At 39.5% G+C, this 12,113-nt stretch overlaps 1 protein-coding gene across 4 annotated transcripts in view; it reads right to left on the bottom strand.

Annotated features, from left to right (window-relative positions):
• COL14A1 (collagen type XIV alpha 1 chain) overlaps window positions 1–12,113 on the bottom strand; it is a 123,460-nt gene that overhangs the window by 18,315 nt on the left and 93,032 nt on the right. For all 4 annotated transcript variants that reach the window (XM_037381270.1, XM_037381272.1, XM_037381269.1 and 1 more), the window contains 4 exons: window positions 9,106–9,159; window positions 8,594–8,689; window positions 7,335–7,388; window positions 6,061–6,114 (listed from right to left, as the gene is read on the bottom strand). In XM_037381270.1, the coding sequence (XP_037237167.1) occupies window positions 6,061–6,114; window positions 7,335–7,388; window positions 8,594–8,689; window positions 9,106–9,159 (258 nt within the window). The remainder of the gene's footprint in view (window positions 1–6,060; window positions 6,115–7,334; window positions 7,389–8,593; window positions 8,690–9,105; window positions 9,160–12,113) is intronic.

Raw genomic sequence — 12,113 nt, forward strand, 5'->3', positions numbered from 1 at the left:
CTGGCTCTTTCTCTCATTATCTTTTTGGTCCATGTAACATAGATGAAAAGACAGCACTGTGAGAATTCACAAAGTTGTACTCCGAGCACTGAAGCCTTAAAGATGTTATTTACCCTCCCATTTCTTGAAGTCTCGTGTTTGCTCAACCACCTCCAGAATGACTGGGGGAATTACACAGCACAACAGCGCTTTCTCTCTGATGAGTCACATCCAGGGCAGGAATGACGGATCAGAGCCACTGAATGTCCCCCATGGAGCTGCAGATCCAAAAGCAGGATGGGACAGACTTTGATGCGTGACCTCAGATGCATGGCAGTTTAGAATCAAGGTGTATATTATATTGAAAGGTTAACTTAAATCAGGACATATTTTGCTAATGGCAGGATAAACAATTATGGAGAAACACTGTAGTTATGACAGATTTTTTTTTTTATAACAGATTTTATTGGCCAGAATACAAATGACATTACAGAACGTAGGCACCACCTAAATCCCTGTAAAATCTCACCTCTTCTGAATTCAGTACTGCTGCTGATCTCACTATAAACTCTTCAGCTTTTGGTAGCCTGGAATTTGTTTGGGGTACTTGTGGAGTTATGATTTTTCAAGTAGCCCTAGATGCTGTGGCAAAACCTTAACTGAAGCTACTGAGCCCAGGCTTGAAAGACTTTCACGTACAGCCTTTAAAAACAAAACAACACTGCAGGCTGGGACCCATGACTGTCTTGTCTTTTTTTTATTTATTTAATTTTCCTCATTTTTTCTCCTTTTTCTGATGAAAAATTAAAAAACAAATATTCCCGCTTTCAAGATAAAACATCGTGATCATCAGAGAAATATTACTAAACACTATCTCAGTCTATGAATCTAAGATGTAGCTTGCAAAAGATTTTGCACCAACATGAGTTATTTTTAATTAAAGCTAACCCAGAAAAAGAGCAGAAATGTGGGTGGATTTGGTTTTTATTTTTGAAACATTGCTCAGAACACACAACCCTTATTTAATCAAAATAGGCTAGTTCTGTCTTAACACCCAATGATGTTGACTTACCTTCTCCTCTTTTTCCTTATGAAACTATCAGTGCCATCCACAAACTGGTAGTCTGAAATGATTTTACTATTAATTCCTCAAAATTCATTTCTTGCATATCTTTTGTTAATCAGTCATATTTCTCCTCCAGGATTTGCAGTGTGCTATTAAGATTAACATCTGGAAGATAATACTCCTTCCTTTGTGTATCCCTTTGACTATGCCTTTGCTTGTCAATAAAGAGAAAAGATGTGACACAGCTCATATCAACATACATAACTGCATTTCTGTGGCTTTGTGGAAAAGAACCAGGGGCTCCCAGGGGGCAAACAGGTCAAGCACCAGTCATCAGCATGCCCCTGCAGCAAAGGCAGAAAACCACATCCTGGCTGTAGGAGCGCAGCCAGCAGGTTCAGTTGAAGGTTCAGGAAAATGCCCCTTGCTCTCCACTGAGAGCTTTTAAGACTACATCTGGACTTCTGTGTCTACTTCTGGTCTCCCCAGTACAACGCAGACTGACATACAGGAGCAGGTAGAGTGGAGGGACATGAAGGTGTTCAGGGGCTTCATATGTCACAGGACATATGAAGAAAGGTCAAAAGAAGTGGGTTTGCTCTGCTTGGCAACCTTATTGCTGTCTAAACTACCTGACCAGAGGCAAAAGAGATGTAACAGACTCTTCTCAGAGGTGCATAGTGATAGGACAAGAGGCAACAGACATATGTGGAAACAAGGGAAATTGTGATTAAAAGTTGGGAAAAAAATGTTACAATGAAACTTAATATTGTCATGGGTTGCCCAGAGATGTTGTGGAATCTTCATACTTGGAAGTGTTCAAGACTCAACTTAACATGGACCTGAGCAACCTGATCTGAACAGACCTGTTTTGAGCAGACTGTTGGACTAGATGTCCTCTGAAGGTCCCTTCCAGCCTTTGTTTTATGACTCTATAAATCCCGCTAAAAGAACGTGCATCTGAACTCCCTACTGGAAATGGCTTCTGATCTATGCTGTCCCCTAAACAATGTCCTGAAAGAGTTGGTCCAGCCCAACACTCCCAAGAGGAATGACAAGCATTACACTGCATAGGTCACTAGCCAATGCTTAAAATCCTGTTCTGGCAGTATCTAATTTACTAGCCTACAGACAAAGGCTTTGTGTCTCAGCTGGTCTCTTTGCCCTTTTGCTCAGAGTGAGCTCAAGAGGGGCCATCAGCAGCTGAAGAAATGTTTGAGACTGAATCATTCTTTCTATCAGTTAGAGGTATCTTACTGCAGATCGGTGTCTTCAAGCACAGTAAGGCAACATTGGTCAATGCTTCTGGACTCCAAACTATCTGCAGCAGCTCAGCAAGAGAAATCGATCACTTGACAGTTTAACTCTGTGGTTCCACCCCAGCAGACATATAGGGAAGCACATCCAACAGAGCTTCCTCCGTAACTTTTTAACCTGCTAAGGAAGAACCATGCCTCTTTGCCAAGGAGAAACTTGGCCAGGAGAAGACACTCCTAAGGAAACTACCAGGCAACTGCAAGCAGTAACAATGTCATGGACACGAGAGATACAAACTTGGGAGTCAGTGTAATAGAGATCTCTCCCTACATTATGTCATCAAGCAGAGCATGCTTCCCACTCAGGATGATATATTAGGCTTCTCTTGTTGCAGCTGTGTAGATCTATCTCTCGGGAAGGCCTGCACTTCACAATAAACAACGGGGATTGCAGTTGTGACCTGACCTTGGATAGCAGCCGTGCAGATATGGGAAAGGGGAGACTTTTCCCCACTCTACCTACACATCTCAACAAGGGTCAGTCACAGTCTGCTTCCAAACTTATATGCTTGGCTGAAAGAGATGTAACCAAAAGCACAAGGGAGTCTAATTACTGTCTGCATACTCACCAGAAGCATGATGTTGGTTTGGATTCTCTCCCACGTGCAATTCAAGCTGTATCTTTCAACACGATATGCTTGGGAGAGTTGGTGGAGAAGCACAATCTGTCCTCTTTAGTAAAACTTCTCTATATTGCCAGCTACAAATACGGACAGCAAGAACACCAAACAACCACAGACCCAGCCATAAAATATAAAGAGACAATTTTTTATTTTATAAAATCTTCTATTATACTCTTTTATAACTGGAAGGTGATGAGAGGGGAGGGGACTGTTCCTCATATGGCATCTGAGATGTAGATTTAAACCTGTTGCCAGACAGGTATAAATACTATCACGCATATTCAGAAAGTTTTCTTTATTATCAGAGAACACATTTTTTACTTTGATTCAGCCTTCACATGGTATTTTTATTACATCCCACTCTTTTTCATGGGGAGGGTAATTCATTATGAAAATGATCTTTGTATGAATTCACACAACCGACAGGGGAGATGTTCTATGTCTTAATGAGGTACTAAAACCCAAGAAAAACAAATAAACCAGGGACTAAAAAGTAGAATTTCAGAAATACAAAAAGAGCCTTTATAGACTAATTGTTGAATTAAAACATTAAGAGGAAAAAAGGGACATTTTCTCAACTGAATTCAAAACTAAAACCAGAAATTATGAACACTAGAAATCAAAATAAAAGGGAAGGAAAAAGAACTGTAAAAGTGGTGATTCCAACTGCCAGCAACTGGAAGGAAAAAATCTCCATTCCAGGACTTCCTGAGTCTAATATCATATTATCCCTAGCTCAGCTAAGCTCTCAGAGATCTCCTAATAAATATCAGCCCCATGCTTACCTCCCATTAAAATCAGTGTGATTTAGCCATCTGTTTAAGTACTTCACAGCACTGGTATCACTATAATTAAAATATTTCAATGGACAATAAATACTATAGAGGAGATGATAGCTAAGCTAAGAATAACATATTAAAAATCCGTTCTCGTAGCATAATAGCTGCAAAACAGTTTGGCATCTTGGCTAACAGGAGGAAGCTCAACAAAGAGAACATTATACAAAAAGGCAATTTACTTCTCCAGAATTTTCCAGTACCCCTTTGCTGTTGGTGCAGTTATGCCCTTTAGAATTACGCCTTTCTCAAGTGCTTGGCCTTCAAAGAGACCGCGGTGAAACAACTGGATTGAATCTTCACCCATTAAAAGCAATTTTATGTTGTCAGAACTTCACAGGAATCAAATGAGTTACAACACCATAAAATTAGTATAACGTAATTATTTGTTGCCATAGAAATAATTACTACTGGACAATATTGCATGAGGGTCACACAGAGACAATAACAGGCTAACAGATCTAATTTTATGAGATTTAGGCTATTTATTCAGCTCCTTTGATTAACACCAGAAGAAAGTGAATGCATGAACAAAGCCTTATTACCATATCTATAAAAACTAGCAATTTATGCAATTGGCCTACCTTATTATACGCAACACTGCAGAGAATTCTACAGAATAAGCAGTCCAGGCTGTATCAAAAACCTTTGCTGCACTAGTTTTGCTCCCAGCTTTTCTCAAAAATACCATCTCTCTGCAACAACCTGCTGACTTCCACGTGTGGGAAAACTAGACCACTTCGGAACTGCTGGCTGACACCAAGACATGGCTGAGGGCCTCCGCTGTTAAGCATAAAATTAGCTACAGAATAAAGTAAAAACACAGCATTCTCTTCTCCCTGAACTGCAGAATGCTCAGTGTCCCTCGTGATCAGGAATTCAGAAAATAGAGGCACATACCACTCACATTTACAGCATCTAGCACCAAGTCACCTCAACCTGGCTACGACCAAGATTAAACAGCATAGTGGCAAAAATCCAAATGTCCATCAGACTCCAAGTCTCTATTAACCTGGAGATGAACAGGTGATATCAGCTTGGGAAATTTAGGGGGAAAGATTCCAACACAGCCCAAAAGATGACATTAAAACCATGCAAAAATGAGTTTACATACAAAAGAAGGCATCACAGTATTATGAAGTAGGAAAAGGAATATACTTACTTTCATATTTTACCACAACTTAATTGAAAATCATGAGGCTATTCACCTGATTAGGAGGTTATTCATCTGATGATAATGTTGAATAAACCTTTACCTTAATAGAATTACTTTCTTTTCTTGGTTTTAGAGGAAAAACATTATGCATTGCCCAAATTCTACATTAACTTCAGTGGAATTACTCTAATACATAAAGATATGCCAGTGCTTAAATTCATAATAGTGAGCTCAAATACACGTTTCACTGTAGGGATGTTTTTTTATAACAAGGTCTCAGGTTAAAGCCAGAAATCCAAGGAAGGTCCAGATTTTTCTAAAGTTCAAGTTACATTAACATATCCAAAAAAGGATCATGAATATGTAAATCTTGTTCAAATCAAACTGAAAAGTTATATTTCATAATGAGGTTCTGCTGTAGACAGTAACCTTGTATTGTGCTAACAATAACTTTCCAGCACTTGACTAATAATGAAACAAAACTCTCCCCAAGGAGACAGAGAGGACTTAGGTTTAACTACACACATGAATATGAAAGTTTTTTACTGATTCCTAGACAGACTGTAAATATCTTCATTTGTTCTATCAGAAGCAGAATAAGGTTGACTAAATTTTTATATTAGTATTCAACTTTTCCTGATGTCACCAGTTTCTACAGGCATTGTTCTACATTCATTATTAAATACCCTTCCAGTTGTCTCTGTCGTTCATTAATTACCTAGAAACCAAATTTAGATCATCGCATTTGAGGGCAATCTAATTAGGTACCATGTAACCACCATCTAATTTTAAACTTGTAAGCAAGTAGACTAATTGGCAGTGCTGGACACAAGTGACATCTAGTCCTCCCAAATGCCTTAAACGCAAACATAGTGCATAGCTCCCCATTACTCACTTGGCATTTCTCAACCCTGATCCAGCAGATGAAAGGATACTCCACCCTTCTCTGCTGATTGCACAGTTATGGATCTCCGGAAGCGGTAGAATACAAGTGACGTAAGCTATAATAAATCACCCATGCTGGGAAACATATCCACTAGGGAATGGAAACTCCTAAATGTAAAACGTGTTCATTTTACCTTACCCTTTGACCTTGAGCTCCATCTCTTCCAGGTGAACCTGATGCTCCTGGGACACCCTAAGCATTACAAAGAGAGGGCAAATGATGAGATCAAGTGAACAGAATCCAACTAAATCACTTTCCAATGAAACTGTCACATGCTTTTGGATAAATGTTTTGGATAAATGGAACTAGGAAGTTCAGCAATGGGTGGGATCATAGAAGAGATTCAGTAAAGGAGGTATTTCTGTGAGATGAGAAATGGTTAAATAGGCACTGTTAAAATGCACAGGCTTCATACCCCCTCACTACAATCCCCTGTTAAGAACACTGACAATTTCATTAAGTCAGGCCTCCTGTGCCACTAAACTGAAAAGAGTTTGATTTCCTACATCACTGCAGCATCGTGACAGTGTAACTCCACTGCGCAACATCAGTACCTTAACCTAAAAATATAGCTCCTGTTTCTTTCTCTTGCTAAAATGGAGCCTGTTGCCATATTGCTTGGTCAGTGAAGCAATATCAAAGGGGAAATACCTGCCTGAGCACAACTACAAGTTACATCCAGCAGTTCCCCGTTGCTCAGGTGAAATGTCACACTCTGACTCATGAAGGCTGCAGAGCAGCAGTCTGGGGCCATCACTGCAGTGGTCCAGAAGGCTAACAAAACTCATCTATGAGGAAAGGCTGGATGACTTTACTATCCCTAGCACATATGAGCAAGAAGGGGGAATCTGGTAACAGCCAACAAATACTGGAGTGATATAATCAGCAGAAGAGAAGCATCTAAAAACAGAAGAGCAAATGAACCTGAAAAGCAGCAGTGAATTGGAATGCAATCTCCAGACTAAGTAACAGACACCAAACTGAGTAAGACTGGCTGAATACTTGAGATACAATGAATACAATCTTGTGAAAGATAGCATTAAAAAGATTAAGTGCCCGATCTGTCCTCCTAGATAATTACAGGAGAAATTTAATGGGTTTAAATTGAAAACAAGCAGATGCAATTATTCACTGTGTAAGCAGAAGTCTTAGAGTGGATACTTTTTGAGTCTATAGAAAAGCTATTTCAGTGTTAAACAAGGTCAAGAAAGTAATTGGTTCTTCAGGCCCCAAACGCTTTGGTCACTCCACACCAGCATACCCTAAACTCCTCTTGATTGTAAATCTCTGTTCAAATTCAACCTAACAACACATTTCTAAGCAGTTTTGAATATGTGCCGTAAATCCACAGTGATGTCAATTCAACATTCTAATTTAGTAAGAGACAGGTTAAACAGTAATTTAGGGAATACCTGCAGGCCAGGAAAACCAAGATCTCCCTTCTCTCCCTTTTCACCTGGTGGCCCCTGCAAATTAAGAATCACACATAGTAAACCAAATACATGGTTACTTTCCTATTTTTTTAATGGTTCCTTTCAGCTTCTTTAGGAGAAAAAACCAAACACCAACCAATAAGAAAACAGACTACTTTTCCTGCTGAAGCAAATCTACAGACTCTATTTGCAAAACTAAATGAAGAATTTACAATTCATAATTAACCTGACAAAATACTTCAGAATTAACCTGACAAAACTATAGCCCTTATGTTACAAAAAAAGGTAGTTATTTTCTTTTCTCCTCAAAGAAATCTGTTTCTGTGCAGCCCTCAAATGTGCTTTCTATAATTATGAAACCAATGGATTTCTATTAAAACTAGATGTGTTTCTGCAGTACATACACAGAACAGATATAATTTTCTAGATAATAAACTGATTTTAATTAAATTTTATGCAGAAACACAATGTTGCTATGAAATAAATATTCTTATAATTAATGTATTCAGTATTATTCTCTGATGACAGCATCATCAAGAGTATCAAGTAAAAAGTGGCTAAAAAGAAAAAAGCATATTATAACGTAGCAAATTTTCGAAAATGTCTAGCAGAAAGAGATACGTATCTACTACCTTTCAAGGCTTATGTGTACCCATCTACCAGAAACGTACATGAAACATTAGCGCTGCTGGTTCATTATTCTACCAATGTGTCTTTATGATGAAATTCTGAGACTTATTTCACAACAGCATTGCAAACTCCAGGCCTAACCACCTCCTCTGGTGACAGACTCTGTAATGCAGTGAATACTGTTGTTTAATTTTGGCAGCAAATACGGTGTTCTTGCTTGGGCACACCTTTCAAGTCAGAACTGATCCATGATGAGCAATACCACAACCAGGAAAAGATAAAATATTATTTTTTTTATTCTTTTTTGGTGTCATGTTACAATCCCACTGCAATTTTTTTCACTTGTCTCCAGGCTTGGTTGCTAATACCTGGGTCATATTCAACCTGTGATCAAATCCCTGCAGCTAACTAAAAATTCAGATGAAATAAAACCAGAAATGTTGGCATTGAACCCACATATACTATAGGTTAAAGCCAAATCTGTAATTTCACTCCAAATATTGAAATTCAGATTCTGATCAGGACACCAAAAGATATTTCAATCAGTCTAAGATATGTGCTGTGCAAAACATCACACAAAAGAACTCTATTGATTTTATAAGTCTCACTGGAAGCCCTTGAATAGAAAGTCCACTGGGTCCTTGTGGTCCTGGAGGTCCTTGGGGTCCAGGAACACCAATTTCACCTCGAGGTCCATCTGGTCCCTAAAGCAGCACAGGACATAAGTTAAACTCTTATCATATGGGCAAATGCAGCTTCTGTTTGAAGAATTAAATACCAATAGACTCAAAAACATCTGAAATATGAGTTAACATTTGATTAAGCAGTTAGGGTTCAGTTTAAAACTGCCTTGTTCCTTTATAAATACAAATACAAAAAAAAAAAAAAAAGAGAAGATTTATGCTGTGAAAGCAGCATTCTGAATTTCATATCTTTTATCAAGGAATAAACAGGACAAGCAATTGTTATGAAAAGAGACACACCAAACGCCAATGGCATTTCACTATGCGTTTTCCTCAGCAACATCAGAGACAATCTGGAATTCATTTCAAGGTTTACATGCAGCATAGAGAAACCAAGAACCTGTGCATGTGTCAATTGTAAAGTGCTATAAAAGTACCTTTGGACCTGGATCACCACGATGACCTTTGGCACCTCTGACACCTGGGCCACCCTGTGAAGCACAAGCACAGGACTTGCTGAAAACCAAAACACTCAAATAAACAAAAACGAAATCCAGAGAAGCCCAAACAGTTTTTTCTTGTTCCTGAGGCAGCGTTCAGAAATCAGTGAATATCCTGTTGATATCTTCCACTGGAGTAATTAAACTGAGAACCTACTTAAGCGTGGCCATACACAGAAACAGATTTAAACACAGATGTGGCTAATTTCTAGAGCCAGGAATGCACACCACATAAGCCTCAACATAACACTGAAAGCTACAACAGGGATGGAATTTATACATGTGGTCATGGGTTCCCCTTCCAGTTGCTGAGACCTCCTGCACATGTGCCTATTCTCACCAAAATCATCACATTGTTAAAGGCTGAGTTTCCAAGAAGGTAAATGGCATCCTGGCTTCTATCAGCAATCGTGTGGCCAGCAGGACAAGGGCAGTGACCGTCCCCCTGCACTGGGCACTGGTGAGGCGGCACCTGGAACCCTGTGTTCAGTGTTGGGCCCCTCACTGCAGGGGGGACACGGAGGGGCTGGAGCGTGTCCAGAGACGGGCAACGGGGCTGGGGAAGGGGCTGGGGCACAAGTCTGATGGGGAGCGGCTGAGGGAGCTGGGGGTGTTCAGCCTGGAGAAAAGGAGGCTGAGGGGGGACCTTGTCGCTCTCTGCAGCTCCCCGAGAGGGGGCTGTAGGCGGGGGGGGTCGGTCTCTTCTCCCAGGGAACAAGTGATAGTACAAGAAGAAATGGCCTCAAGTTGCACCTGGGGAGGTTTAGATTGGATATTAGGAAAAATTTCTTCACCGAAAGGATGGTCAAGCATTGGAACAGGCTGTCCAAGGAGGTGGTGGAGTTGGTGGTGGAGTCACCATCCATGGAGATGTTTAAAAAACGTTTAGATGTGGCACTTAGGGACATGGTTTAGTGGTAGACTTCGCAGTGCTGGGCTAACGGTTGGGACCCCGTGATTTTAAAGGTCTTTTCCAACACAAATGATTCTATGATTCCAATGACTCAGGAGTATTTTTCACCAAGGAAAACTCCATAATCTACAAGATTTACCATGGTTTAATTTAGAGCTTCTTTGAGGTAAAATACTCTTCTGTCCATTTTTCTCTTTTTTGCTTTCTTCAGCGGTGCATACATCTGTTAATCATTTATTAACCAACTGTTGCCTTTTTCATTAGTATCATCTGAGACACTCGAGTTGCATATATCTACAGATAGCTGCCATGTGTTTTGCATGCACATGATGCATGCACTGTGTACTCTAGGATAGCATAAATAAAAACATTTTTTTCCCACTTTCTTCAGATCAATTTCACTTTTCCTCCACCTGATTATATTGCTTAATCTCTTGGAATATGAGCTTCACAGGAATTCTGCCCCTCTTCATACTCAAAAAGGACCTCATACAACCAGGCACCATAACTGAATAACTTCCTTTAGAAGCTACAAAAGTACTTATAAAAATAACAGTACTTACATTAAAGACTAAAAAATAGAAAATAACCTTATCAGGTATAATGCATATACTGCTCATAGATACTAATCTAGGAGACTTTAAATAGGAATGCCAATAACATAAATGTTTGGAAGTACCAGAGTACTCTTGCTCTTCAATGAAGGTATCATGATAGTCTCCATATGTGTGACCACACAGTAGTTTTCTACTCCTTGTCTCAGCTCCTTCAGTATTCTCACTTCCATCCCACAGCTCTAGGGCCACGACCAATTCCAGCCCTAAAATCTGATCCCACGCTCTCCACAGAACCATGTTCCAGTTGCCAGTTCCCAAATTTCAGGTCCTCATTTCTGCATTCCAGCCCAGTAGCTCTCTCCGCCCTCCCTCCTGCCTCTGCCTTTCTCCTGCATCTCTCTCAGATTAAAAATTCTTATGCAAATACTGAGCAAAATAACTGCAACTTTTTAATATTCAAAAAAATCACAGTTTTCTCCCATTTTGTTCTCAGAGACAGATTACATTTTTACTGAGTAAGAACATATACTTAGAAATAGCCTGATGCTGAGCCGTGAAATCATATGCTTTAAGATTCACAGTGAATTTGGTACACTTGTTCACATTTTGAACCCAGTAACCTTTGCCTGGTTCCAGAAAAGCATTGATTTAAGATGAAAACATCACAAGAGCCTCCCTCATTTTTCTCATAAACTTGTTTTGGTGGTTATTCCCCAGCACAACTACGCTTGTATGACCAATTTCAAATTTTTCATTTCTTTGGCTTCTGCTTCTAGCCAAGAATTCTTGTTGTGTTTTTTTTCTCTTATTCTACGTAACTTCTTAATAACAAGTGCTTTTCCCCATAAACAACTCTTAACCAACTGTTGTCAAATCCCCTTTTATTTCTTATTAATAGGTAAAACCTATGAAACACTGAAAGCTTTTCTTTGCAATTAAAGTTCTCCAATCATCCAATATTTTTTGTGTCCTTTTTCACCTTCTCCAGTTCTGCCACACTTCTTTCAAAGGCAGGTGTCAGGTTTGTGTGATACCTTACTCTTACTTTGAGTGGGGAACTTCAGAGAGCATGATCTAGTTCTGGCAAAGATACAGCTGTAAAACCACTATCCCATAATGAAAACTGCCAGGTAATCTTAACTTTAAATGATACTTTGTCTTACCCAAAATGACCCACTTCCTAAAAGAGCTTAAAAAGTATTTCCAGAGTTACTATCCCAGTCAAATGGAAGCCTTTTATTTGGAGTCTTTTTAGTCTGATGTCTAAAACTGGCTACATGGCAGAATTCTGATCTCTTAAACAGTAAAATCCTTGGCTTACAGAAAAGTCACATGACATTTTAACAACTTGGAGCAGTACTGGCCAGACATAGCACATGTGACTTTCTGACTTTTGGTTGGCGCAGAGATGAACACTGACTTTATTCTTTTGCTCCGCTTTTTCCTAGGCCTCTTACTTTTTTCCAGAGCTATGC

This window comes from Falco rusticolus, chromosome 3 (genome assembly GCF_015220075.1).
Source record: "Falco rusticolus isolate bFalRus1 chromosome 3, bFalRus1.pri, whole genome shotgun sequence".
Taxonomy (NCBI): Eukaryota; Metazoa; Chordata; class Aves; order Falconiformes; family Falconidae; genus Falco; species Falco rusticolus.